General features: G+C 43.1%; 3 protein-coding genes across 3 annotated transcripts; all 3 read left to right on the forward strand.

Annotated features, from left to right (window-relative positions):
• Nucleotides 1–9: 9 nt before the first annotated feature.
• Nucleotides 10–2,501, forward strand: LOC127607923 (transmembrane protein 82-like). Its single transcript, XM_052076692.1, has 6 exons — nucleotides 10–171; nucleotides 262–334; nucleotides 871–1,057; nucleotides 1,138–1,555; nucleotides 2,043–2,231; nucleotides 2,348–2,501. Coding segments are annotated over exons 1-6 (942 nt in total). The 5' UTR covers nucleotides 10–98; the 3' UTR covers nucleotides 2,350–2,501.
• A 1,333-nt stretch (nucleotides 2,502–3,834) lies between these two features.
• Nucleotides 3,835–8,554, forward strand: fblim1 (filamin binding LIM protein 1). Its single transcript, XM_052076683.1, has 8 exons — nucleotides 3,835–4,143; nucleotides 4,740–5,000; nucleotides 5,909–6,189; nucleotides 6,577–6,652; nucleotides 6,741–6,910; nucleotides 7,247–7,419; nucleotides 7,559–7,676; nucleotides 7,764–8,554. Exons 2-8 carry the CDS (start codon nucleotides 4,742–4,744, stop codon nucleotides 7,857–7,859), a joined length of 1,173 nt encoding a protein of 390 aa, XP_051932643.1. The 5' UTR covers nucleotides 3,835–4,143; nucleotides 4,740–4,741; the 3' UTR covers nucleotides 7,860–8,554.
• A 271-nt stretch (nucleotides 8,555–8,825) lies between these two features.
• si:ch1073-335m2.2 (msx2-interacting protein) lies at nucleotides 8,826–26,313 on the forward strand. The gene is made up of 14 exons (XM_052076620.1): nucleotides 8,826–9,114; nucleotides 10,123–10,437; nucleotides 12,973–13,449; nucleotides 13,564–13,718; nucleotides 13,934–14,134; nucleotides 15,760–15,911; nucleotides 15,991–16,116; nucleotides 16,218–16,331; nucleotides 16,405–16,518; nucleotides 16,593–16,693; nucleotides 17,146–24,304; nucleotides 24,405–24,599; nucleotides 24,690–24,848; nucleotides 25,142–26,313. The coding sequence occupies exons 1-14, from the start codon at nucleotides 9,032–9,034 to the stop codon at nucleotides 25,271–25,273; spliced, it is 9,483 nt and encodes a 3,160-aa protein (XP_051932580.1). The 5' UTR covers nucleotides 8,826–9,031; the 3' UTR covers nucleotides 25,274–26,313.
• Nucleotides 26,314–26,559: the final 246 nt, after the last annotated feature.

A 26,559-nucleotide genomic window follows, 5' to 3' on the forward strand; every position in this document is an offset into this window, starting at 1 on the left:
GCCAGAGGCTTGGCTTTCAGGAATCCACCATAAACAGGCGTGGAGTTTGTCAGACTAATGTCGCCGTTGTTGTAATAATACACAAGGAAAACACAAGAATGTTTTTCCCCTTCTCTTGGATCCCAGGGATCCTTCCTATTGAATCCAATCCAATTGACTGCGTTTTTCAAGGTGAGTTGATACTGAGGGAATTGTGGGTAATTATCTCACTCAAGTATTTGTATGTATAAACTAGTATGGTTTTGTGTGCGTATTTTAAAGGTGTTGTTGCTGCATGTGGAATATCAGTGCTGTGCAGCCTGATGAGAGTGTACTACTTCACTCAAATATGCGGGTGAGGTTTTTGCCATGGAGTACATTACATCAGAAATGTTCAAACTACTGCCTGAGGCCTTTTGGAGCCTGTGCGGGCTGGCATATATCGTACTAAAAAGAGCAATTGACATGTACGGCCCCGGTCAATGCCTACCTTGTAGTACTTACTTTCTACACTGGGTGGCGAGGCAGGAGAATGGAAGGAATTTGTCAGATTTTCACTTCCTTGTTTTCCGCCAATCACATCATTTGGTACTTCACGTTATATTAAACGCCGATGACTTCACGTCTGAATGGAAACTGCAATGAAATCGAATAAAAAGTTCATGTACAGTTTTGGGACACCCAGTTTAGAAATGATATACAAATGCTTTGAGTAACTTTCGCTAGACTGGTGAATTGGTTTTCGTGTATGAAGTAAATTTTAAAAAAAGAATGTCAAAATAACCCTTGAATCATTTTTTGTAGACATTGGAGTAAAACGTTTGGACATCCCTGCTATACATGATCAGATGAAAAAAAAAAGTTATTTTTCTTCTACATCTTTTTGAGCAGTGATTCTGAAACAGAGAACAAGGAGAAGACACTGTCGTCAAAAAGCCCCCTTAGCAGCCATTGGAGATCATTAGTCCACTTTTGGGCTTTGACTGGCATCCTGTCTTTGATTGGCCCACGGGTTTCTTCTCTGATAGTTCTGGAATTTTCCCTGCGAGCCGTTTCTGCATGGACATCCGCACGCCTGGTAAGTCAAGACAAAGAAGCAGATACTGTCTTCCCAGTTAAGACTACTGTAGTTTCTAATGTGCTTTTCTTTTGTCATAGGATGCTGGCGGCAGAGGCCTAGGACTTGTCCTCATCCAGAGTCACTTTTCCCTGGGTTGCAGCATCACCTGTACTCTGTCCTTTCTCCATGAGGGAGCGCCGCACAGCTCCATAAGCTTGTTCCTGGCCGCCGCCTTCAGTTGGGCGCTGGCAGGCTGTTGCAATTCTCTGTGGAGTCACGTGGCCCGACTCTACCCATTGCACAGTACTGAGCGCTACTGTGGGAGGTGCATCACTCTCCTGTCCTCAGGACACACCCTGATGGCCTTTCTGCAGAGAGTGGTTGTCTTGGTATTTGCCGTGGCGGTGGTGGCCTCCTTCTCCACAGTTTATGACCACTTCCTTTCCCAGAGGGAAGCGCTTAAGTTTTGGACTCCCCTCACACTTTGTTACACAATGCTGGTGGTATATAATCAAGGTGAGACTCAGTTAATAAGGATTTCACGCTTTCAGAATAAGGTTTTCAAACTTTTTGCCTCTGTCTTCAATTGAAAGTAACGGCCATATGCACCCTGAAATGTAATGGGAATTGTTTAATAGATAGCAACTGCATCCTTCCATCCACTGCCGCAAGCTGACATGCAGTGGTTCTACTACCAACATTGCTGTGAACAGAGGGGAGAAACGTTACCATTTTAGCAACTTGGTCACTAAAAAAACTCAAGTTTTCCATCCACCCTGACAACTATTTTTTCCAAAAAGGAACTTGCAAGTTTAAATCTTGCTATGAAACAGACAAAATGAGCAGAATCATTTTCACAATGTGTTTGAGGCTGGTGGAACGCAATCACAGAGTTCATCGTGCTGAACCAAAAATGTATTCACTCCAAAAGTTGGGATTTATTGACATATTGGAGACTTTTGACCTGATATTTGTGCTTCACGTTTCCTCCCATTTTACCCAGAGGATCAACAACGTCAGATGGGCACAGACACCCTGTTGCACACTGTCGTGCTGCGCTTGGGGTCCCTGCTGGTGCTAATGCTGACAATGGGAAACTGGTCCGACGTACTCCACGTCCTCGTCACTTTCCTGGGAGAAGCCGTCTGCCTCCTGTTCTCTCAAGACCTGCTGCAGTTTGCATTAATGGTCTGTGCCTAAAAGCTGCGATCACTACAGTCTAATATTTATTGTTATTTTTTGCATTCAAGGACAATATGGCCAAATATCAATCCTTAATATGGACATGTCTTCTTTTATAGGAAGAAGAGGAGACCAACAAGACCAACAAATATGGACAAGGCTCCAGTTACAGAAAGAGGGAGCATCCGACTAACACACCATCAAAGAGCAGATGATAATTGAAGTCTAATTCCAATACAAATCATGTTTATTATAAATGACAAGACTTATTCCCATATTATGGCGAGCTTCTCGTTTTTACTTACATCAATTATTAGGACAAAAAGTAAGTTTACTTTTGGTCCTGCTGCTATATGTGGGTCAGTCCATGCGGTATTCAAAACACCCATCCATCCAATTTCATGAGTGCTCATCCTCATTAGGATCACGAATGAGCACAACTGACTGTGTGAGATATGGGAGACAATAAGGACACTCTTAAAACTGCTGAGTTGAAAGTAACCCAAATTGGGTGAAATAGCTAACCGAGCGCTGTGTCCTGGGCTATTTATAACCAGTGCATTTAGTTGAGCATTTTAGGTCAAGATTTTGATCCAACAAGTGGTAAAAACTACCCGTTGTGATGAGTTAAAACGACAAAATGGTTTGCAAGGTTATCAGTACGGCTGTGTTAAAAATAATACGCAATATTTTTTTTACCAACATTTTCTAAGAAGAGCAAGCAAGTTTCCCATGTCAGGAGACACCTCAGCAATAATGATATGATTTCCATGGGTGGGTCATTTAACCTGACTGAGACTTGAACCCCAATTTCTGTGTCCAAAGTGGTGGTACCCAATGAGCCACCCTAGCTCAACCAATGTGGACATATTTATTGATTGTAAAAGAAGGTTGCATTATATTTGCACACCCATCGATAATGGCGACCAGCTCCAGCCCACCCAAATCCAACCCAATCTGCTGAGTCCAAACAATTAACCCAATCTACTCAAAATACAAAACTACCCAGCAAGAGGGTTAAGAAAACAACTCATCTTTTTTTTCCACGTGCAGATGATGTTCTGCTCTGTATGTGCATGAACCAAATGGACGTGACAAGACATGTGCTGATACCATGTCAAATTGAAAATATTGTGTAAGGAGGAAGAGGAGAGCAAAAAAGAGGCAGTATAAAGTCCTGACGCAATGCAGAGAAATTTATATAGTTACTGGAAAAGCCCTGGGGATACAATACAATACAATATGAGCCGAAAGATAGCATAAGTATCTTGATGATGAAAACGTTATCATATACTTTATGGCACTAGCTTTGATAAAAGGTGGAAGTATGAATTGCACAAGCATTGCCTGACTGTCTGTTTTAGTATATCCATCTCATGCATCTTGGCTCAAATGGCGAATCTGCATTTTTTTTCTTTAATCCTTCAGTGGCATTATACAATACCATCTACGTCGTGTGAAATAAATTGAAAAATACGTCAAGCCAGCAACATGTGGTTAAAACATGTTTTCGTGGTGCCCCAATACTGTACATCATGCCTTGCAGCTGACAGGTGATCAGTCCAAGGTGAACTCTGCCTCTGGCAGAGTTTGCTTGCATAGGTTCCACCTTTCCCATGACCGTGAATGCGATAAGCAGTAGAAATGGATGGACAGACAAGTACGTCATATTTTCCCCTAAGACTGACAGTTTACCTTTTACGGTTAGTACGGAAGTGATATTGCCAGCCAGAGAGAAAAAGGGAGGAGGAGGCGTGCAGGGACAAGAGTAACAGGTTGGAAGTTGACAAGGAGTGGCCTTCTATCGTTATAAGCGCACTCTTTAGAGTAAAGTCCATCAAGAAAAATCGAGAAGTAACGCAGTGCTGTTGGGACGCCCACGAAGGAAGCAGGCAGAAAACTACCATCACGTCACTTCTCAGGTACTAAGCACTGACTGTTTCTTTCTTTATTTTAAAATAAAACATGTTGTGGTGAAAATGCCAATGGTGAAATGACATTTTCACCCAGGGCATCTCTTCCCTGGGTGCCAATGGCAACACTAGGTCCAGACAGCAGTTCGACACAATATTTTTATCTAATAATTCCTGTCGTGTTGTTTGGGGAGTGACTGCAAGCTCTCTGTGCACGTTTTCATTCAAACAACCGAGTGCACATGACTGGCTGAGTGGTGGAAAAGTCGGAAAGCACAAATACTTTGTTAGTGTACCAAAGTAGGATTGTCACACATCTGTACTTTACGTCAGATTACCTTTTTTTTTTATTAATGACTTTTTACTTTTACTCTCTTACATTAAAAAAATTGACATCTTAACTTTCTAATCTCTACTTCTCAAAATAGTCTTGGTACTTTTTTCAACCACTGCGGATGATGACACAACGTAATAAAAATCTAGAATAAATAAAATAGAGAGTGTGTAAATAGGTTTTATTCAAAAAGACATCTCATATTCAGTACATTTCATTCCAGTCGCTCAGTATGAACTTCATGCTAATCACAAATAGTTTTTTTCCACAGCCATGGCATCGGGAGATTCAAGCAAGAAAGTGTCCAGTGTCTTCATCACCTTGGCAACACCTCACCAAGCGAAAGCCAAGCAACACAGTGGCAACAAAAAGGGATGGGTACATGCAGGACCTTCTCAAAGAAGCCCGGGATCTCACAGCTCTACAACTGAAGAGCTTTCCCAAATGTCCTTGAGCTCTGAGAGCCGTGCATCTGTCCAGTCGGGACACAACATGGGAATGTTGTGGGAAAACGACAATAAGGATGTTGCAGGTATTTATGACAAAATTATATACTGTATATTTACTCTTAAGATGTATATAGGTTGTACGCATGTTTCTCTGTGTTCAAATGAACCATTAATGAATATAAAAGAGTTTATCTACTTCATTTAGAGTTTTTAACTTACTCAACACTTTGTCTTGCAATCTTTATATATATCTATCACACACATAAAGCTGATTGCTCCAAAAATAGGAGGCAGAGTTTTTTTTAATTATTTTTGAAATTGCAGCCTCTGCCATTTGAAAATTGCATTCTACTACATTGCGATGTTGTTACAGCATACCTACTTATTTTATATGTGCATTTTCCCTATGAAGCTACAGGAAATGAAAATGGAAACAAAAATATGGAGTTGCCTTTCTTTGTGCACTGGGTCACAGTTGGTGTCAGCATCATGGAGGAGCATTCGCAGGCAAACACTGAGTCATTGTTCGCCACCTACTGCAGTGCATCCTTTTTTGTGCGAAACTCTGGAATTAATGTTTTTAAATTATGTGTGATGTGACTTAGTTTGGGCCACAAATATTGAAATCAAAATAAAAACGAACCAGGGTAACAAATAAGAAAAAAAAATGATGATCATTTGCATATACGCCACATCACTTCCTGTCAATGTCTCGTAACGAGTGGCCTTGCCAAGTATTAAGTGACTTGACTGCTTTAAATTTAGTCTCAAATTTGACGCCTTTATCGGAGTGTTTATTGAGCAACAGAATGTGTCCCCCTCCAAGATGTGTTTCGATCTCCACAGTGGTCACAGATTTTTGAACAGAACACAACACCAAAGTGTTCCCATAAAGTCTGAAGCATGCAATGGGTGAAGATGAAAAATTAAGAACCTTGGGTATTCGAGTGATTAATTTATGTTGTGAAAAATATTCTATTTTACCTTTCAGGATCATCAGATGTATTTTCACCCCCTGCTCTTCCTCCTTCTCCTCCCTCTTTGCTGCATTCATATCCCCCGGATCCGATGCCCACACCGTCACCTCCTCCTGCCCAGAAACCTGTCTCACGCCCTCCGTCCTCGCCCCGACCCACACCGTCACCTCCTCCTGTCCATAAACCTGTCTCACGCCCTCCGTCCTCGCCCCGGCCCACTCCGTCATCTCCTCCTGCTCAGAAACCTGTCTCACGCCCTCCGTCTTCGCCCCTGCCGCCACGTCCTAACAAAGAGGTAAACGTTAATGTTAAGTCGCTAAAAATTCCATGCTTCCGCTTATCACTTCGACCAACAAAATACCAAGGAAGAAGGCCTTTTCCTTTGTAAATAAAGAACATTCCGAGACATTCATATGAGGATTAGACGAGGAATTACTTGTTCCATCAATACAGCGATGACGTAATGCAACGAAGTTGGCTGAAAGCATCAGTTCAAACATTAGAACAGCTCTCGGCATGTTGCAACACGGTTTTAGACCAGTATACAGACAAAAGAATAAACATCTACTGGAATTAAATCAGTACTGCGGGTAAAGGTAAGCACATATTTGAGGAACGTGCAAGTGTACAGAGTGTGTTTCTGTCATTTTTGTTTACATAAACTATTTGCTTTACATTTAAGGTGGCGCCATCTAGTGGAACGAATGCAAAAACACCGCCAAATGAGATCCATGAAGATTATCCCAGTGAGGCCAGAGGTAATATTTTTTTCTGACTTCTATTAACATCTCTCAGGCATTGATGATGTATGCACTCTAACCTGTTCTTAATTTGCATGCAATGCAGGCTTGTGTGGTTTCTGTCGGAAGCCCATACCTTTTTCTGAACCAGCAGTAACCGCTTTGAACCGGATTTACCATAAAGGCTGCTTCATGTGCAGGACCTGTCGTAGCCCTCTGGCTGGAAAACTGTTCTACCACAATGCTGAAATCCCTGAATGTGAAGCGTGCTATGAGGTAAAGTCTTCACTGCATATAGTTGAACCTGCAAGTTTTAAAATTTGAATGGATTTCCCCCCGCGCAACCCCGACAGCCATCAACACCAAATTTCGGGATGCTCAAATTTAGAGAGTCCACAAAAACACATTCTGACCGTTTAGCAATATTAGGTAAAATTGGGTATCATTTCGTGCCTTTTGGAAACTTTTCATTACAAACATTTTCCCTCACTTTGTCTAAGAAGTCAATCAAAAGCCTGCAGGACTTTTAGGGAATTATTGTTGCTTTCCAGATACAAAAAAAACCCCAATTCAAACAACTCTTGTACATATCTGTTCTTTTCGTTCTTGCAGAACAGTCTTGATCGTTGCTGGTCATGTGGTGAAAAGATAAAAGGGCAACTCATTCGGGCACTCCAGCGAACGTATCATACTTCTTGTTTTACTTGTGCAACTTGTAAACAACCACTGGAAAACTTCATGCAGGCCGACAGTGGAGAAGTCTATTGCTATCTGGACTACGGCAGGTATGACAATAACAGCCAACGATTGTAGCTTTCCAATATTTAATATGTTGACACAGCATATTTCCGAGCTGTCACATTTTCCTAGTTTGCTGTTGGACTTTCCTTGTTTTCCATTTCCTCTTGATTTCTATGAATTCAGGATGTTTGCCAAGAAGTGTAGCGCCTGCCACCAGCTAATTATAGCCAGTGATGGGAGTCTTCCGATACATATCGAAAGTGATGGGCGCACCTTTCACAAAGAATGCTACAGATGTGAGGTATGGGCATAACCAGATGACAAAGTTGATTCAAAGATGTGTGCATGACCAAGCTGGAGTCAATTATTATATCCCCCTCCCCCTCAGATTTGTCACTTCAAGTTCTCTCTGGAGAAAGAGGAGCATGGCTGCTATTCTGTGAATGGGAAAAGGCTTTGTCTCACATGCTGTCAAAAGCAATGAACAACACACAAGAGAATCGCTCTGACTTCTCTGTCAAGCAACAAACCAAAACCACGGATGTGATGGGAGACTAAACTGGTGCATGCAACATACGTTTAAATCAAATGTTTTCAATGTGTAGTTTGTTTTGTAGCAAGACTGTTCGTGCGTAGAAGCTGGGTGTGGGAATCACACAAATCAATATTTTGCTTTCATACTAATAATATCACAATACAGTAATTGGATGACAATGTAGTTGTTTAATCTTTAAACGAGTATTATGTAATTACTATGTAATAAAACATGGATTCATTGGTTGTTTAATTACCCAGTCGGGAGAATACTGGGACTCACATCCCATTGCAAAATCAAAATCATCATAAAGTATTTGCGCATCAAACAGCCATAATTTCAATATTTTGATGATTAGGTATACTGTATAGAAAATCACATACAAAGATTTTTAATGCATATACTGTACAATGAAATCTCCACCTTTCCCCAAAAGATGTATGTGTAACACGGCATTGTAAATTATTCCCACTGTGCTTCTTACTGACCATGAGTTCAACATTCAAAATAAAATGACACTGTGAAGTTTTTGTTTAACCACACAGGAATCATGTCAAAATGGCCTGTCTTGTTATCCAAATGAATTCTATCTACACTATGTAATAAAATGTTTATTAAAACAGTCTCGTTGGGTCCTTTATGTACTTTTTGGTATGACTGTGAAAACAAATATTGAATGCACACACAGCTGACATAAATTTATATGCACCATTGGCGATACAGTTGAATGTGAATCTTTTGGGGTTGTACATTATGTTGAGCTAAACAGCCGCTGTTCTTTATATTAGAAAAAAAGTAAGCATATGTGGTAGTTCTGGAGTGGTAGTTCAATGCGTGAAGCAAGCAGGATCGCCATTGACTAGTCTACACTAGGCGGAATCGTGTGGGCCCTCCCAAAGGGTGCGCGCAGCCTGTGCTCGCGCAGCTCGCACCCTGAAGCGCGCTCTCGTGCCTGACTCGGGGAGGCAGCGGCTAAAGCTAAAAGAGCAGCGGGCGAGCGGGCCCGCGTCTGCTTGGCAGAAATACGTCGTCGTTCATTTTGTTCCGACGGACCCTTCGACCAGCTGGGATTTCAAACGTGCCCGATCATATGTGTGTGAAGGGGCAAAGGATAGCGCAAGATGGTTCGGGAAACCAGACACCTTTGGGTGGGAAATTTGCCCGAACACGTTCGAGAGGAGAAAATTGTGGAGCATTTTAAACGGTAGGTTACGCAAGAGGGTGATTCCGTGGTGGCGGAGCAGCGCGCCATATACAGTACAACACTGAGCCGTCTCTGGCTAGCCCATCGTCCATGCTAACGCTAGCGTGTGCAAACTATGAGAAGGGGGCTTTTCAAGTTCTGCTCGAGTTGGACGACACAACGTCGTGATTTCGAAGGGGACGCTGTACCAAACGGGCCCACCCTAGCGCCGTTGTTGACGATATTTGCCGAATTAGCTAACTTGTGCTACGAGTGATAAGCAAGGCGCTAGCCACAAGCTACCTACCACCCAGCCAACCATTTTGTGGCAAGTCAATACGTTTTAATGATCGTTAAGACACACGGTCGCACACGTTTAACGGGCACATTATATAAAACTTGCACTGCATCGTTGTTTTGTATTTGTTTATATGTGTGTATACCAAATGAATGTTAATTCCCGCGAGGGTGTTGAGAGTCGTGCGTTTAGAAAACAATCCAGCTCAAATTTGCGAAAAAAATCAGACAGCCGACCGGGCCCATCTTCTAATATTAGCTGGTTGTTGGGCTGCTCAAAGGCATTTTAATCACCATTCTCGGTCTAGATGTTACTTATGGTGAATGCACTCGCCTAAACCTAGAGCTTGGCAGCCGTCTGGTTTATGCTCCAAAGGTTGGAAAAGGTTAAAACGCAACATGTCGTTTTCGCGTGCCGGGGGTGGGGGTGGGGAGCGGGGGGCAATCGAGGAACTCAACAAACCCATTTCCAAGAAAACAAATACTGTAGTATTAAAATTTTAGCAGCGGCTGCTGCAAATAATCTCAATTTAATCTATTTTCTCAATTATTTCCTCAGATTAGATTGTATTTCCCCAATTTAATGATGCTGGATGCTTGACTATTTACTGTACAGCTATTGTTTTTTTCCTCCATTTTCGGAAAGATTTAATGCCTGCTGTATTTGCACGAAGTATACATTACTCTCTTATCTTGAGTTAATCAATTCCATCTGATTTAATCCATTCTCAGGTATGGACGTGTGGAGAGTGTTAAGGTCCTGCGGAAGCGAGGGTCAGAGGGCGGCGTTGCAGCCTTTGTGGATTTTGTGGATATCAAAAGCGCTCAGAAGGCACACAATGCCGTCAACAAGATGGGGGACAGGGACCTTCGGACTGACTACAATGAACCTGGGTCAGTCCCAAGTGCTGTTCGGGGCCTTGATGACAGCTCCCCCTCGAGCAGTCGAGATGTTACAGGATTCTCTAGGGGAACAGTTGGACCTGTCTTTGGCCCCCCTGTGTCCCTTCACACCAGAGAGGGGCGTTATGAACGGAGAATAGATGGGTAAGTGGACATGGTCACCAATCCGTGGAAATCTCGGTATGAGATAGGTGTAACACCTATTCACATAGTTGGTTTATTCCGAAGGGACGTATGCCTCACGGGGGTCTCACAAAGGTAATTTAGGGATCGGTCCGCTTTTCATCATAATTGACTTGCCATGCCCATGGGATTAAGTAAATTAACCACACATTATGATTTCTTAAGGTTACATTAATACCAGATCTGTTTATGGATATTACACCCAAAAGGAATATCCTGGCGAGTTCTGGATTTATTTTGTTGGAAATTACCCTTTCCTGGGAGCTTTTGGATACTTGAAAGCCATTTTTCCCCCCCAGGATATGGATCTAAGTTTTTATTTTGACACAAAAAATGAAATCTGGAAGTAAGTCCATGATGCAAGCAAGCCATGGTGGATTCACGGGTATTGGGTATTTTATCATAACCTTTTTCAGGACTACCTACATCTGGTTATCCTTTTGTCTGTCTTGGCAATTGCTGATAGCTGGATTACTATTTTTTTTTCTTCCCCCAAATATTTTTCAATCCATGGATACAGCCTGTTCTGAACCTGGAATTTAATAATTATGCAACCCAAGGCCCAAAAAAATTAAATGCTGTTTTTTTTGTTTTGTATTTTTAAGCCAATTTTAGCACACGATGAAATAGAGTAGCTACATCTTCTACAAAATATGGAAGCTATACTTAGAAGACTTCACAAGAACACAGAGGATCCCATCTATTATCCACAGAGGCTTATGGAGCTATTCCTGAAGATACCAGAAGTCTGCACCATTGGATGTACCCTCCTGGATGTATGCCTTGGATGTACTCACTTGAGTCCTAGTGTGGATATGTTTAGCTGCCATTCAGTTGGATTACTTGTATGTGGATGTAGCTGTGTAAGGTTGCCCAATCTGCAGTGAAGAGAGATCCGAAGTCAACATTTCCAAAGTAATACCACAACCTCAAGCCAGCCAGCAGGCACATCGGATACGATCCGCGGAGTGTGGAATTATGCCATATCCAACAACTGGGATTTTATAGCTTGTTATTACGGAGTTTAATTATCGACAAAATATGTTCCGTTTTACATATCATGTCATACAATGACAAAGCCTAAGGAATACATTTTTGACTCCTTTAAAGTGGAATTTTTGGAAAGTACTTTTTGCTTAGATGATCCATTTGGATGTTTTGTTTAAGCGACATGGACTTGTCTGAATTATCCTGAAGTTCATCATCTTTATTTTATTTATTTTTTAGAGCTTTATGTTCCTTTGGTTTTTTTTTCCTGCTCCACATGTTCAGAAATCCATTAATTCTGTGGTTGTTTTATTTTTCTTTTTTTTCCCTCCCTCATCCCATGAAGGAAATTCCATTGCCTAACAGTGGATTATCTGATGGCCTCATACTCCACAGTAATTGAAGATTACTTGCAGTCTGATCGAAGAGAGTCGTTTTTGGCACATTAGAATAACAGATTTTTCCTGTTGGTTTTTCATTCCGGCTCTCACATTCTGACCACCTAGATTTTATTTGGATTAGTTACAGTAACCTCTTACGAAAAAGGTTGGTATTTCTCTGTCCCTTGCTTTTTCATCTTTCATTGTGTTTGTCTGACATTGCATCACATTTAGATTTAAAAAAAGTTATACAGACGAGAATACTTGCTCTTTCAATCAAGTACAAATATTTGTGTAGGATAGCAAACCTGCCTCACAGTGGAGTGGTTCGAATCTCAGGCCCTCCTGTGAGAAATTAGCATGTTCTCACCCTGCATGCATGGGTTGTGTTGAGCTACTCAGAGTTCCTCCCACATTCCAAAAACATGAGTTGTTGTTTAGCTATGCCTGCCCTGCCATTGACTGGTGACCAGGCCAGTGCTTATGACACTTTTAACCCACTTTTGTCATGCAACGTGAAACTCTAGAAATCCGTCAAATGTTACACTGTCAATTGAGATATTAACTGCGACATATTGATTGTGAATGACTCGTACTTTTAGGACATTACAGGTCATGGTCAAAAGCTTTGTCATGTTGGCGTCCATTCATTTTCTGTAGTGCTTATTCTCATTAAGGTCACGGGTGGCAGTCGCCGGGCTATACTGTATGTATACACAACAAAATAATTTCATGCCCATATTTAAACCTTTGTATTATTTAGGGTGTCTTGGAATGTTTTTGGAATGTTGGAGGAAGCCGATGTACCAAGAGAAACTAACTCAAGCGTAGGGAGAACATGCAGACCCCACACTGGAAGGACAGTGAACCCCTAAGCCTCAAACTGTGAATTAGATGGCGTAACCGCTCAGACACAGTGCTGCTCTGTTGATGTCCAATACGAAACAGAACTGGAGATTTCTGTCAGTATTGGACATGTCGAAGAATGTTTTTAAATTTTCAGATTAAACGGCTTCAATTTGGACAAAGACTTCTTTGGCTGGCGACGATACACAATACAGAATGCAAAGCTGAATGTCAAGGATCCTATTGACCCGTTTCTCTTCTCTATCCTCTTGTCATTTTGCAGTAGCTCAGAAACCCGCGAACGTGCGTATGACCACAGCCCATATGGACACCATGAGCGCAGTGGCACTTTTGACAGACAGCGGCACTACAATGCGGACTATTACAGGGAGCGCTCTTTGTTTGCTGCTGCTGGTCCAGGGAGCAGTGCCATCAGCGGAACCTTTGAGGCATCAGACCCTCATTTTGACTCTAGAATTCGAGACCCCTTCTCTCTTGCGACTGCGACACGACGCGACCTCTACAGAGACGACAGAGGACGACGTGTTGATAGGACGTACCATCACCGCCGGAGTCGATCGTCCCATTCCTCGCAGTCTCGACACCCTTCCCCCCAGCGGACAACTGGACAGACCTCCAAAACTGCTCATTCCCCTAAACGAGCCCCTCTGTCCCCTGGAAGAGGCCCCCAATCGCAATCCCGCAGCAGATCTTCAAGCTCGGATTCCGTGAGCAGCACCAGCAGTACAGGCAGTGGCAGGTGGGACACTTTTGCGGAGTGGGTGGCAGTGATGCGTGTTGATATCTTTTATCTGTCTCATCGGTTCGCCCCTCAGATGAGCAAATGTGACATAGTGTACTCTTTTGACAACAGTGACTCCAACAGCAGCTCAAGTGATGGATCACGAGCACGTTCTGTTCAGTCGTCAGCTGCTCACGCGCCACCTCAGTCATCAATGGTGCTTGACTCGGATGAGCCACGAAGAAGCTTTGGGATTAAAGTGCAAAACCTCCCAGCACGATCGACCGGTGAGCTTTGTACCTGGTGTTGAAGTTTCATTAAAGGCCAAACTACACCGGAGGGGTGACCACTCCGTATGTTAAAATTTAAACGCACTATATGGAGACATTGTTGGTTTCTAAGGTCATGTAGATTGTAATCGATATGACTTTTTACAAGAGATGGTTTTGGGATTGTATATATGATTGCGCACACTTACGAAATGTAATCATTTTTTCTTCAGACACAAGTTTAAAAGACGGACTATTCCATGAGTTCAAGAAACATGGCAAAGTGACCTCCGTGCAGATCCATGGAGCATCAGAAGACCGATATGGTCTGGTGTTCTTTAGACAGCAAGAGGATCAAGAGAAAGCCCTCAGCGTCCCTAAAGGAAAACTGTTCTTTGGCATGCTGATTGAAGTCACCGCATGGAATGGTCCTGGTAAGTGATGTTTAGTATAATCTAACCTTATCATCAAATTATGAATCTTGTTTCTGTCAGTTTGACATTGTATATCATAAACTATGATCCCAAAACACTGGAATTGCGTTTGAAATTTACAAACGCCTTCAAACACTGCTGTGCTCTTAAACTTTGTGGTATAAGTCATGCTTGCGTTCGAATATAAGAAAGGACAGTGCATATTTAGGAACATATCACACCAAAGCTAATATCAATAGAGTGGATTAAAAACAAGTTTTCTGAATCTGAAACACCGCAATATTTTTAACATTCTTTATTCCTAATTACCCCCACGATGAGTTGACAAACAGTCCAAAATACAGGACGGTATATCCTGCTTCTTGCCCAGATTGGATATGCTCCAGCTCATCCGTGACCCGAATGAGGATAAGTGTTGTGAAAAATGGAAGCGAGTTGATCTTAAAAGAAGAATGAGCACTGCCCCTGCATCTCATGGCATCGATTTTATTTTTAAGTTGACAACAATGGAGATAAGATGTAATTCATAGGTTTTGTTTGCGAACGCAACGTTGCAAATTTCTGCAGGGCCTAAATGTAAAAAACTAACCACAGGAAAAATAAAACGCTTGATCACAAAAGACAAGCTTATGGCAGCTAGCCAGCCTGTGGTTTGCGCGGCAAGCCAGTGTAGCAGTCGGCAGTGAAATTGCACAAACAGATGTGACTCAGACACCAACAGAATAGGAAAATTGCTTGCTGTTTAGTTTTAAAACTGCAAGTTTTGAATGAAGCCTCACTTAACTCCCGCCGATTCTCTGACCAAGAACCTCACCCATCAACTAAACTTCTTATGTCTATAACAGCCACCCATTATCCAAGGCGTTTAATAACGTTATTTATTTTTAAAACTGAAAACTTTTCATTTAGTCTGTCCTGTGTAGAACTTTAATCACTGTATTTGGCTGAGGTTTAAATGTTGATTGGATTACAATTGTCTAATTTGATTCAATGTCACCACATGTTTACATTTTACAGCAATTTTCTTTGTCATTTCTAGATTACTACCGTTTGGTTTTCATCATTAAATAAAAGCAGTCGTCGACAAACTTCCCTTTTTATATTTAAAATAAGTTAAAGTTTGATAATGACAATGACAAATAAATATTGTCGTCTTAGCCCACATGCATTGTGAACATGGTCAAATTTTATTTAAATTATCATTATTATAAAGGTAGCTAACCCCCACCCACCCACCCCTTTTTTTTGTGGAGTGGCTATGCTGAGGATAATTCTGATTCTGAAGGATCTTATGTTGCTGATCCAATGTTCTGAACAAGTCACGAAAAGCTGTGTTGTCCGCTCGAAAATACGGCCATAAATCATTGGCTGTAAAGGCTCCCACAGTCTAGGATATTTTCTTTGAGTTTGGCAGGATTGTTGAAACTCACGTTGTTGTTCTTTGGCTGGCATAGTTATCAATTCAGGGTGTAAACGGCTCACATGATTCCGTAAATTGCTGGTGTTCCCGACATTTAATTTTTGTGCGAAAAGTCACTGTGTTTGAAGTTAAAATTTCTTGTCATTGTCCAAAAGTTAAAATTTCTCTGCCGGTGCTTGTCATAACGAGACATTTTTTTTCTTAGAAACGGAGAGTGAGAATGAGTTCAGGCCCCTGGATGGTCGGATAGATGAATTCCACCCAAAAGCCACCAGAACATTATTCATTGGCAACCTTGAGAAGACGACCAGCCGTGAACAACTTTTTGAAATTTTTCAACGCTTTGGAGAAATTGTCGTAAGATACCATCTTCCTGTGAAAATCTGTTCTTTGTGTCTTTTCTAGCCCCCTAAATGTGTGTTTTGTTCTCCACTAGGACATCGACATCAAGAAAATAAATGGAGTTCCCCAATATGCGTTTGTACAGTATTCTGATATTGCCAGTGTCTGCAAGGCCATTAAAAAGATGGATGGTGAATATCTTGGCAGTAACAGACTAAAGGTAATATATAATAAATACGTTCATTTTTTTAATGCTTGCCAGTCAAATGCATACTTTTTGTGTGATGTTCTTACCATCTTTTTCCCCCTCCTTTTTCTTAGCTTGGTTTTGGGAAAAGTATGCCCACAGCTTGTGTTTGGCTTGATGGGCTAACAACCAATATCACAGAGCAATACCTCACGCGACATTTTTGTCGTTATGGTCATGTTGTCAAGGTAAGGTGTTGTAGATGTTTTTTTTAATGTACTTTCATCAAACTGTCTTAAACAGTCTCTTTCTTTTTCTTAGGTTTTATTTGACAGAATGAAAGGGATGGCCCTCATCTTTTACAACAACACAGATTTTGCTCAAACCGCTGTAAGAGAGACCAAAGGCTGGAAGATTGGAGGCAACAAAATTAAGGTGACCTAATTTGTTAAATGTGGTGTTTTTATTAATCAAAAAGATTTAAGTTTATCATGATTTGTTGATGACAGGTGGACTTTGCAAGTCAAGAGAGTCAGTTGGCATTCTTCAGAGCTATGCAGACATCTGGGCAAGACATCAGAGAACTTTATGAAATTCCTCCTGAACGACGGTAAATGGGTTACATTGTTAATTGCATACTTGTCATAAAATTGAGTTCAGTTCTTAACAAGATATTAATCTAGACGGTGTCCCATAAGGTCTCCATACATAGGCGAAATAAGTTTCTTGACAACCCATAGGACCGCTTGCTGAACCGGCCATCAGGATAATGTCAATTCGTTGCTCTTTATTCAAATGCATTCTCTGGGTTGTTTGAAATAATAAAGACATAAATGTTGGGACCATATATATATATATATATATATATATATATATATATATATATATATGGAATGTATTTCTTCTATGTAAGGAGAGTTATGGGGCACACTGTAGATAGCATGGGGCGTGTTTACATAATAATTAGTCGGGTTTAGAATTTAAAAATGTATTTTGCTTAAACAAAGGAAATATTTGAACTCTGTTAATTCGGTTTCCTTCTGTTCCCTATTCATGCAACAGGGAGGATCGCAGGCCGCTCTACCATGAATTTACAGCGGAGAGAGCTTACTATGAAACTATTCGAACACCTGGCCTTTACCCGGAAGATGCCCGGAGAGAATACGCTGCTCGCAGTCGGGACCGTTTCCCTGAATTGGAACATTTTCAGGGAGAACATTTTGACCCACGATACCATGAAGATCCACGGGACTACAGGGAATACAGAGATCCCTTTGAGCAAGACATTAGGAAATACACCTATATTCAAAGAGAACGGGAACGTTTTGAAGCTGACCGAAACAGGTGGAGTCCTTCTCACCATCGGCGGCCTATTACCCCAGCAGTGTCGCCATCGCCGTCTGAGCGAGCTCCCAGAGAATCGGAGCGACGAGTTTATAGCCAGTCCTCTGAGAGAAGTGGTAGTGTAAGCTCACTCTCACCCCCACACTTTGAAAAATCTGAAAAGACTTTGCTTGAACATGCCTCAAAGAATGACAAGAGTGAAAAGAGCAGTCAACCTGATCGAGTGGTGGGCTCCGAAAAGACCAAGCGGCCCAAACGAAAAGAGAGAGGTGAAAAAGCAGAGAGAGTCAAATCCAGGAAAGTAAAGGGGCAATCTCCATCCAATACACTACCAGACACAGAGCTCGATGCTGCTCTTGAGGTAGGCCCTGGACGAGGAAAGGGAGCTGAACCAGATGGCCAAGATAGGCAGAAATATAAGGGCGATAATGACTCTACTACGGGAAGTCAATTCTCAGCTGCCCACCACGAGTCGGTGAAAAGCGAAAGATCTAAAACGGTTAAAGGGGATAATTCTGATATGGATGGAAAAAATCGACTCAAGAAACATATTAAAACTGAGATTGGAAATGATGGGAAAGACTCATCGATGGATTCAGATCGCCTTGCAGCAAGAAAAAGGCGCTTTGCTGAGTCAGGTGGAAGGACTATTCACCAAAAGCGAAGCAGGCTTGATGAAGAGGATTCTAATCAATCGCAAGAAGCGAGTGTGATAGCACCATATGGGAAAGAGATAGACTCTGATAAACACAAAGATGCTCTACGGAGAGACTCTAGATTTAAAAGTGGAATCCCAAAGGATGTTCAAGAGGACATAAAAGTACTCAGAGAGAAATCTGAGGGATCGTTGGACCGTTCTGAGTCGAAGCGACTCCCAGCCCACACGCCATCCCGAAGGCTTTCACTTGAGGGTAATTCAGACCAAGGCTCTTCAAGAGAACAGGAACACAGTGCCATTTTCAAAAGTAGTGGTCAGGTGCCTGAAATTTCCAAAAGCATCAAGATTAAGGAGGAGCCTGTAGACATTGACCTGTCTCAGAGTTACCGCAAGCAAATGGAGCAAAATAGACGGTTGCATCAGCAGCAAAATCGAGAGTCTGACAAACCTGGAAAACCGGACAAACCAGGAAGTCCGCATGAAAGTGAAAGTGATGACTTGGAACACCGCAGTCTCGTGCATGAAGTTGGCAAACCACCTGAGGATGTCACTGATAATTTCCCCTCTCACAAACAAAAGAAACTCGACCTGTTTGACACTGAAGGAATTAAGAGGGAGCGTGTCTATAGGAGCTTCAGGCAAAAAACTGAAGATCCTGAGTGGAACAACACTACCTCTCCGGGACACCAGTTTTCCCACCATACAGAGGAGGACTTTGATCATTTGCAGAAAGAACTTGCCAAAAATGAAAAAATGAACCCCGATTTGGAACTATTTGTCAAAAGCACACACAATACACAGGTAAACAAATCCAACACACTCAATCCAGAAGAGGAGCAACAAAAGCGATGGGAGAGTAGAGTAAAGCGAAACATGTTACCTGAACTAAAGTTTTCCAAGGCTCTCAACAAAAATATTCATAACCGCAAACGTTTGGAATATGGGGTTTGGCATGATATCGAGCCAGGGGAGGTAAGATCAGACTCCGAAGAGGATCGAGAAGCCAAACCCTGTTCTCCTGTGGCATCTACTTCAAAGTCTTTTTCAGAGAGGCCGAGGGGGGACAGATTTTCAGACCCCAAAACGGCCCATCTTGAAAGAAATAAATTCTACTCTTTTGCACTTGACCAGACGATCACACCAGATACAAAGGCTCTGCTTGAGCGGGCAAAATCACTCTCATCTTCCAGAGACGATAACTGGTCCTTTTTAGATTACGATACTCACTTTGCAAGTTTGCGAAACCGAAAGGATACCGAGAAGATAGAATCAACACCACGGCCTACACCATCGTGGTACATGAAAAAGAAAAAGATCCGAAGTGGGTCTGAAGATAAACTTGATGATCGAAAAGAGGAGCCAAAGCCAGAGGAGCAAGAACGAAGGGAGTTGTTTGCCTCCCGCTTCCTTCACAGCCCTATTTTTGAGTTGGACACCAGACGGCTTCAGCATCTGGAGCGAAAATATGAAGAAGCTGAGCAAGCGCAAAATCAGCAAAGTAATCAGCATGGAACTACAGATGGTGAACTTGACTCGGGTCCAGTGGTGCTTTTCCATAGTCGCTTTTTGGAACTTACAAGGTTGGAACAACAAAAGAATAAAACCCAATCACAAGAAACGATAGCAGAGATAAATGTTGAAAAAACATCAATGGAAGAGCCACAGATGTTGCAATCACCTGAAACGAAAGACTCTATCAGTGAGCCAGAAATAAAGCCCATCAGCCCTGCTGAAGACTTGGTTTCTGAACCCAGAGAAACGCCCCCTATCCCACATATGGAGCTAAAAGACCTTCCTCCTATCGAAGAGACGTCTCCATTACCCACTGAGCCGTCTCCTCCTGTGGTTTTCATAAAACAGGAAAAAGAAATTGAACATCTCCCAGTGCATTATCCACCAACCGAGCCTACCGCTGAGTCAGAAGCTCCATGTGTCAAACAAGAAGCCAGTTATTTAGAGGCTCCTTTTAAACTATCTCCACCTGAAATTAAACTGGATGATGTTACAGATGCCAAACCTGGTGTAGAAGAGCCGAGCGATTGCAATTTGCATGAGTCTGGGAGTAGTTCAGAACCAGAGGTTGTTTCTTTGTCAGCGCAGACCGAAGTCTCCCAAGCCACAAGTTTCACACTACCTTCTCACGAACAGTGTCTAGTGAAGAAAGAGATGTACTGTGCAGTTTCAGAGTCCGAAGAAGAGAAACAGCTTAAAGTCAGTAAAGAGCCCAGCGCTGACACTGACACAGGGGGAAACTCTGCCCATAAGGAACATAAAACAAAAGAACTGAAAGCTAAGAAGAGCAAACCATCCCCAGCTGAAGTTGCCTTAACTCTTGTGCCTACGTCAGCTCCTGAAAAACAAGCCACACGAAAGAGTGAACGCATTGACAAAGAGAAACTGAAACGTGGGTCCTCTCCAAGAGCGGAATTTAAGTCTACTGGCAAATCTCCCCTTCATGGCTCGGATGCTGATGTCTCTGAACAGAGCATATCATCAGGCAGAGCAAGACGGAGGAATGTGAAGTCTGTTTATGCGACCCCAGTTGAAGAAGAAACCCCGGGTCGCACTGCAAAGGATATTCAAGAGTCTCCACGTTCTGCAAGAAAACGTGGCACGGATAAGGATCCTACACAGCAGCAAAACAATGAGCAGGATTTACCGGCTCCCGTTCCCACTCCTCCAGTGAAACGGGGCCGCCCTCCCAAGAATCGTAGGCAGGGCGAAGATGCATCAAAAATGGACAAAAAAATGGAAAACAAAGATGTGGATCCAAATGAATCTGAGAGTTCTGAAAGAAACCCAAGAAATTTGAAGGGAAAATTCTCCCCTAGTGCCACAAAAGGTTCAACGGGTCAGTTGTCGACAGCGCAACTAAGTGGATCCACAAAGAAGGGAGAAAAATCAGAGCTGACTGAGGGAAATGATCAGGAAATGGATTGCACTGATGAGAGTACCTTGGCTTTGCCAGACTCCTCTAAAGAAGCCCAATCGCCTCAAGTCGACCAAAAGAAAGGAGAAAAAAGAGAACTGGTCAAAGACCACCAGGCTCTGAATGAAAAGATTTGTGAAGGTAAATCAAACAGCAAAGAGGATTATCCCCCTGTGTTGGAAGAAAAAAGCATCACAGAAAAAGATAAGCCTGTGAAAGGAAAAAACAAGTCGCCAAGGACCCCGAAGTCTCCGGTTCTGAAGAACCTCAAGATCAGGTTAAATGTCAAAGAGGTGAAAGATCATGTTTCAAAGTGCACCAGCAAAGGGGTTAACAATGAAGACTGTGAAACATCATCTTTGGAAAAAAAGGAGCATCTGGAAACATCAAAAAGTTTAAGTTCACATGAGATGGAATTGGAACAGGCCGTGGAGAACATCGCCAAACTCACAGATCCGTCTTTTCCAAGTGAACCTCAAACGTCAGCTGGCCCAATCACAGACTTGAAAAGTTTCTCGGATGAAGAAAAACCTAATCCAGCCAGTGAAACGGAACTCATTGCCGCCATCGACTCCATTACTGATGAGGATTTAGCCGTTTCTTTATCCCAAGCACCATCTCTAAGTGTCGACATAAGTTCAGAACCAGAGATTCAAGACTCGGTTCAGCCCGCCAAGGAACCGGAACCCGAATCGAGTTCTGTTAATATGCAACAGGAGCCTCCCCCACCTGCCACACCCAAAAAGGGCCAGAAGGGAAGACCTAAATCTATCAAACGCACTAAAAGCCAAAAGCAAGCACGGAAAGATTCAAAAGAACCTCCCCTAAGTGAAGAGGCATCAACTCTTTCAGTTCAGAACACCGCTTCCACTGTAAAGGTTGTCCCAGAAATTGCTCCATCAGCAGCTACTGCTGCTGTTATCACCCCCACCGCATGGAAGCCAGAGCAAGAGCCTCCAGCTGTCAAGGCACCTGAGGTAAAAGAGTCAGAATCGCCAACCGAAGAGCAGATTCCACATATCAAAACTGTTTACCCCCAGTCTAAAAGTCCAGTGGGTCCAAAGCCACATTCACCTTCCCTGTCACCACTAGCATGCAGACCGAATATTAAACCACTTCAGAACAGTAGAGCGCCTGTCTCGCCACCAGATTGGATCCGCCACTCTGTAGGAACAGTGGTTGCTTCTGTACCGGCCTTGCCGTTGGCGCCCAAGGATAAACAACCTTCACCTGACCCTGAAAGTATGGATATCGATCGTGGCTCAAGCGATCTGAGGCAGATTCTTTTGAAACACAAAGCCATTTCTCTGCCAGGGAGCAGTTACGTACCTACGAATCTACCTGCAGTCCAAGATCAGGTCCTCACTGAGCACAATACTACTTTAACACTTGTGCCAAATAAATCGCCGCTACCCGAATGCCGGATGTCATCTCAGTCTGTTCGATCACCCGCCACACAACCTTCTCCCGAGACCAAGTCTGTGATTTCTGTCATTGCGTCCACTGCATTGCACTCCTCCGTTATTAGTCGTGTTTGCATTCCTCCTGAACCTGAAGACAAAGTGAACCTCAACATTGTTAATCAGGCTGCAGACATGGGTCTACCGAAACACAACTACAGGCCCATCAAAGATGACACTGGACCCTACCACGGACCCACGATTGGTGATGACGGGGGAACTGCGACACGGTTTATTGTTGAAAGTTCCACTCTCAGTACAGGATCTTGCCCGGGTCTCAGGGTCAACACATCCGAAGGAGTAGTGCTACTCAGCCATTCGGGACAAAAAACAGAGGGACCCCAACGGATAAGTGCAAAAATAAGTCAAATTCCCCAAGCAACAGCAGGTGACATGGAATCTCAGCAGCTGGTATCCATGCCGCAAATCAAACCGGAAATATACAGTCATCCACAGTCGGGCCTTCCGAAAGGGTCTTTCCAGACCGATCATGGCCATTCTGGTAAGACACAGTCGAGTTTTTCTTCTAATAAACAAGAAGGCACGGGTTTGGAGAAAATGGAGCCTGCCTATCACTCGGGTCCTCAAGGAGTGGTGAAGCGTCTTGCGCAGGGAGTTGGCAATCAGAGTATGGGCTCGATGTACCACCAGGACTACATGCCTACCAAACATCAAAAGAAAATCGACAGTGGAGATTCACATAGTTCAGATGGCTCGAAGTCGCAATGGGCCTCTGCCATAAGTCCCGCCATCAGTCCACATTTGCCATCTCCCCCTGGAAATCACGTGGGTTTTGTCACGGCCGCCGGTGACAGAACTCCTTCGCATCTCAGTGGCAACAAGCAGGAACCGCGATCCCCGCGCAAGTCAAGTCATCCCCATTCTCCATTTACCAAAGTGTCCTCGCCCATTGGGTCTTCCTCACCTAAGGGCATACCAGTGATGTTACCCACCGGGCTACCCGCCATGCAGCAGTTTATCACAGGCGTGCATCATCCGGAGCAGTCCGTTATCATGCCGCCTCATAGCGTGCCTGGAGGTTTGGGACGAATGTCGCCTCATCCCGCTACCCAGTCGATTCCAGTGGGACATCTCGTACAGGGGGACGCTCGGGTCAATACTCCTCCACTCTCCGTGATGAGTTACGGGATGCATAGCGAGTCTCTTACGTCTCCGTGGCCCGGGTCCATGCAGCAACGACCGACTTCACCCCAAACTGTTGGCAGAGACAAAGTCCTCAAGGTGAACCCGAGTGCTTTGAGGAGTCACGACGTCGACCAAGACGATTCGAGACGCTTCCACCAGCAAGGACGGCAACCTGCTGCACAGTTGAAACCGGAGACGATGCAGTCAGATCCTCGCGGGGGGTTCCGAAGCGGCGTGCCAATCGACGCGTTTAGGACGCAGAGAGACATGCGTGCTCTCCTTCACCAACAAGGCGAGCGTACGTCCACAGACGCTCATTCAGGGCACCTTCAAGAGACTCACCCCCCTGCCTCTGCACCTTCCACTTTACCGATGTCTTTGTCTCCAAGGGCGCATATTCTCCCTAAAGGTGTTTCTGAGAAGGATGTCGCAAAGCCATTGGAGGCTAAAAGGCCCCACTCCCCTCTTTCTAAAGATGGACTAATGGGAATCCGGCAGCCAGGACCTACAATATCATCTCCTCAGAGAGCTCCGCTCATGCCACCAGGACTAAGTGGCGCCTTCCCAGAGTACACTCAGATGTACTCAAACCCAAGAGGCGTCCATTCCCAGATGGCTGACACAACACATGTCGTTCCTGATGGGAAGATTTCACAGCCTGTTAATATGGTGCAGTTACTCACAGTAAGAAAAAAAAAACCCCTCTACAATTTTTTTTTTTTTAAGTCACCGAATTCTTGTTGAACACATTCTTGTCTTTCTCCCTCTCCTGTAACTTTAACAGAAATACCCGATTGTTTGGCAAGGGCTACTTGCACTAAAAAACGACACGGCAGCAGTCCAGTTGCATTTTGTGTGCGGCAACAAAGGTTTGGCTCATCGATCACTGCCCCTCCAAGAAGGTGGCGCCTTCCTCAGAATTGTCCAGAGGATGAGACTCGAGGCCTCTCAGCTGGAGAGCGTCGCCAGACGAATGACCGTACGTGCTCACAGCCTCCTTGCCAGTTGCTGCCCAATTCCTGGCATGTCCTCGTTTCATTGAGTCATTGTTGTGTTTGTGTTACTGCAGGGGGAGTGTGACTTCTGTCTTCTGCTTGCTTTGCCTTGTGGGCGAGATCAAGATGATGTTCTGAACCAGACGCAAGCTCTTAAGTCCGCCTTTATAAACTACTTGCAGACAAAGTTGGCGGCTGGCATTATTAACATCCCAAATCCAGGTTCCAATCAGGTGAAGCCTAGTTAATAAGTTATTCTCTCTCTCTCTCTCACTCTCTCTCTCTCTCTCTCTCTCTCCTCTCTTCTACATATTTTTGCATTCTCCTTTTAATCGTGCGGGCAATTTCAGCATTATTTTGCTGCTTTGGTTTTAACATCACAAATTTGAATTACATATACATTATAGAACCCTCAAATTGAAGACATTGTTGCTTTCATCATGTATAGTGACACAGACTTTCTATTCTTCATTTAGGGAAGTATTTTCAGTTGACTAATTTTGTGTATTCCTACCCCTCTTCCCAGCCTGCCTACGTGCTACAGATTTTCCCACCATGTGAATTTTCAGAGAGCCACTTGTCTCAGCTGGCGCCCGACCTTCTCAATGGGATTTCCAGTATCTCTCCTCACCTCATGATTGTCATCACCTCTGTGTGACCTTCACTGCGCGGGACTCTGCCTCATGGATAGATCAAAGAACCACAGATGAGCCTCAGGAAACGAGAGGAATGCGAGACTTTTTTTTTCTTTTTCTCGTCAGTCTTTTAACCTCCCAACCTTGTGTCATCCCATGTCTGGTCTTTTTGTCCTTCTCAAAAGAACTCAGGGATGGACCAAACCAGAATCACGTCTTTTTTTTTAAAGCGTTTCTGCTGTATTTCTATTTATTGGAGTTTGACTTTTCTGTGAAGAAAAAAAATTAGAATGCTTGAGGAACAAGAATGATTGACTGAGCTTTTTATTGATTTTCTGCCCCCACAAGAGGATCATGGATGTAAAAAAAAAATCATTATGTGCTTTTCTTTAAGGGGAGGACTAATAAAACAGAGACCCTGCAGAGGACCACAGATTTTAATTCCACCAGCTTGGTTCACCCCCGCCGCCCCCACCCCTCACCCCACTACTGAAACATTTTACACCTCTGGCACCTACATTTGCATTGCTCCAGCAACATTTTCCTTTGGACGTTTTGGAGTATGGGACACTGTAAATATTTTAAATATTTAAACTTTGATCATGGAACTTGGAAAACCTGGCAGAGACTTGAACTCCGGGACTGTACCAGAACACAGTATGGAACTAGATGGCTATTCTTTTTTTGTTTGTTTTTTTTCTTGGGTGTAAATACTTGTAACACAAGAAGTTTAGCAAACTCCCTGTGGAGTCTGCCATGGCACTTCATATTTTGTAACTCAAATTAAAAAAAATCTACAGAAATCTGAAAATACAAATGTTATACTCCTCTGTTTCTTTACGGTTATTGTTTTGAGGCACACAAGCCTAAAACTAATTTCAGGAGCTCCTGTATAAATCTTTGCCAATGTGCACGTTTTAAATGGAAAAAATATCACAATCCTGTGAGAAATCCCTAATATTGTTGACATTTTATCAGCAGGTCCATGTTCAAAATGATTCATACTTTTTTGTTTTTAAAATTTTGATAACTTTATTAATTAAACTTGTGCATTTTCCTCAAAGTTAGAGATGCTTTACAATATTGCGAAACATTATTTCCATAAAACTGGCCAATAAGCCTTGGGATAGGGTTGCTACTACTACAACAAATGCAATTATAATGGCAATTCAACATTTTACTGTCTTGTTAATTGTCATTTGCAGGTGAAAAAGCAACAACTGGAAAGTGACAAAGCTACGAATAAATCTGAGCTGAAGTCTCTCAAAACTACAAATTAAAAGTTTTTTTCAGGAAAGGAAATTGGTTT

The sequence above is a fragment of the Hippocampus zosterae genome, chromosome 9 (assembly GCF_025434085.1).
Source record: "Hippocampus zosterae strain Florida chromosome 9, ASM2543408v3, whole genome shotgun sequence".
Taxonomy (NCBI): domain Eukaryota; kingdom Metazoa; phylum Chordata; class Actinopteri; order Syngnathiformes; family Syngnathidae; genus Hippocampus; species Hippocampus zosterae.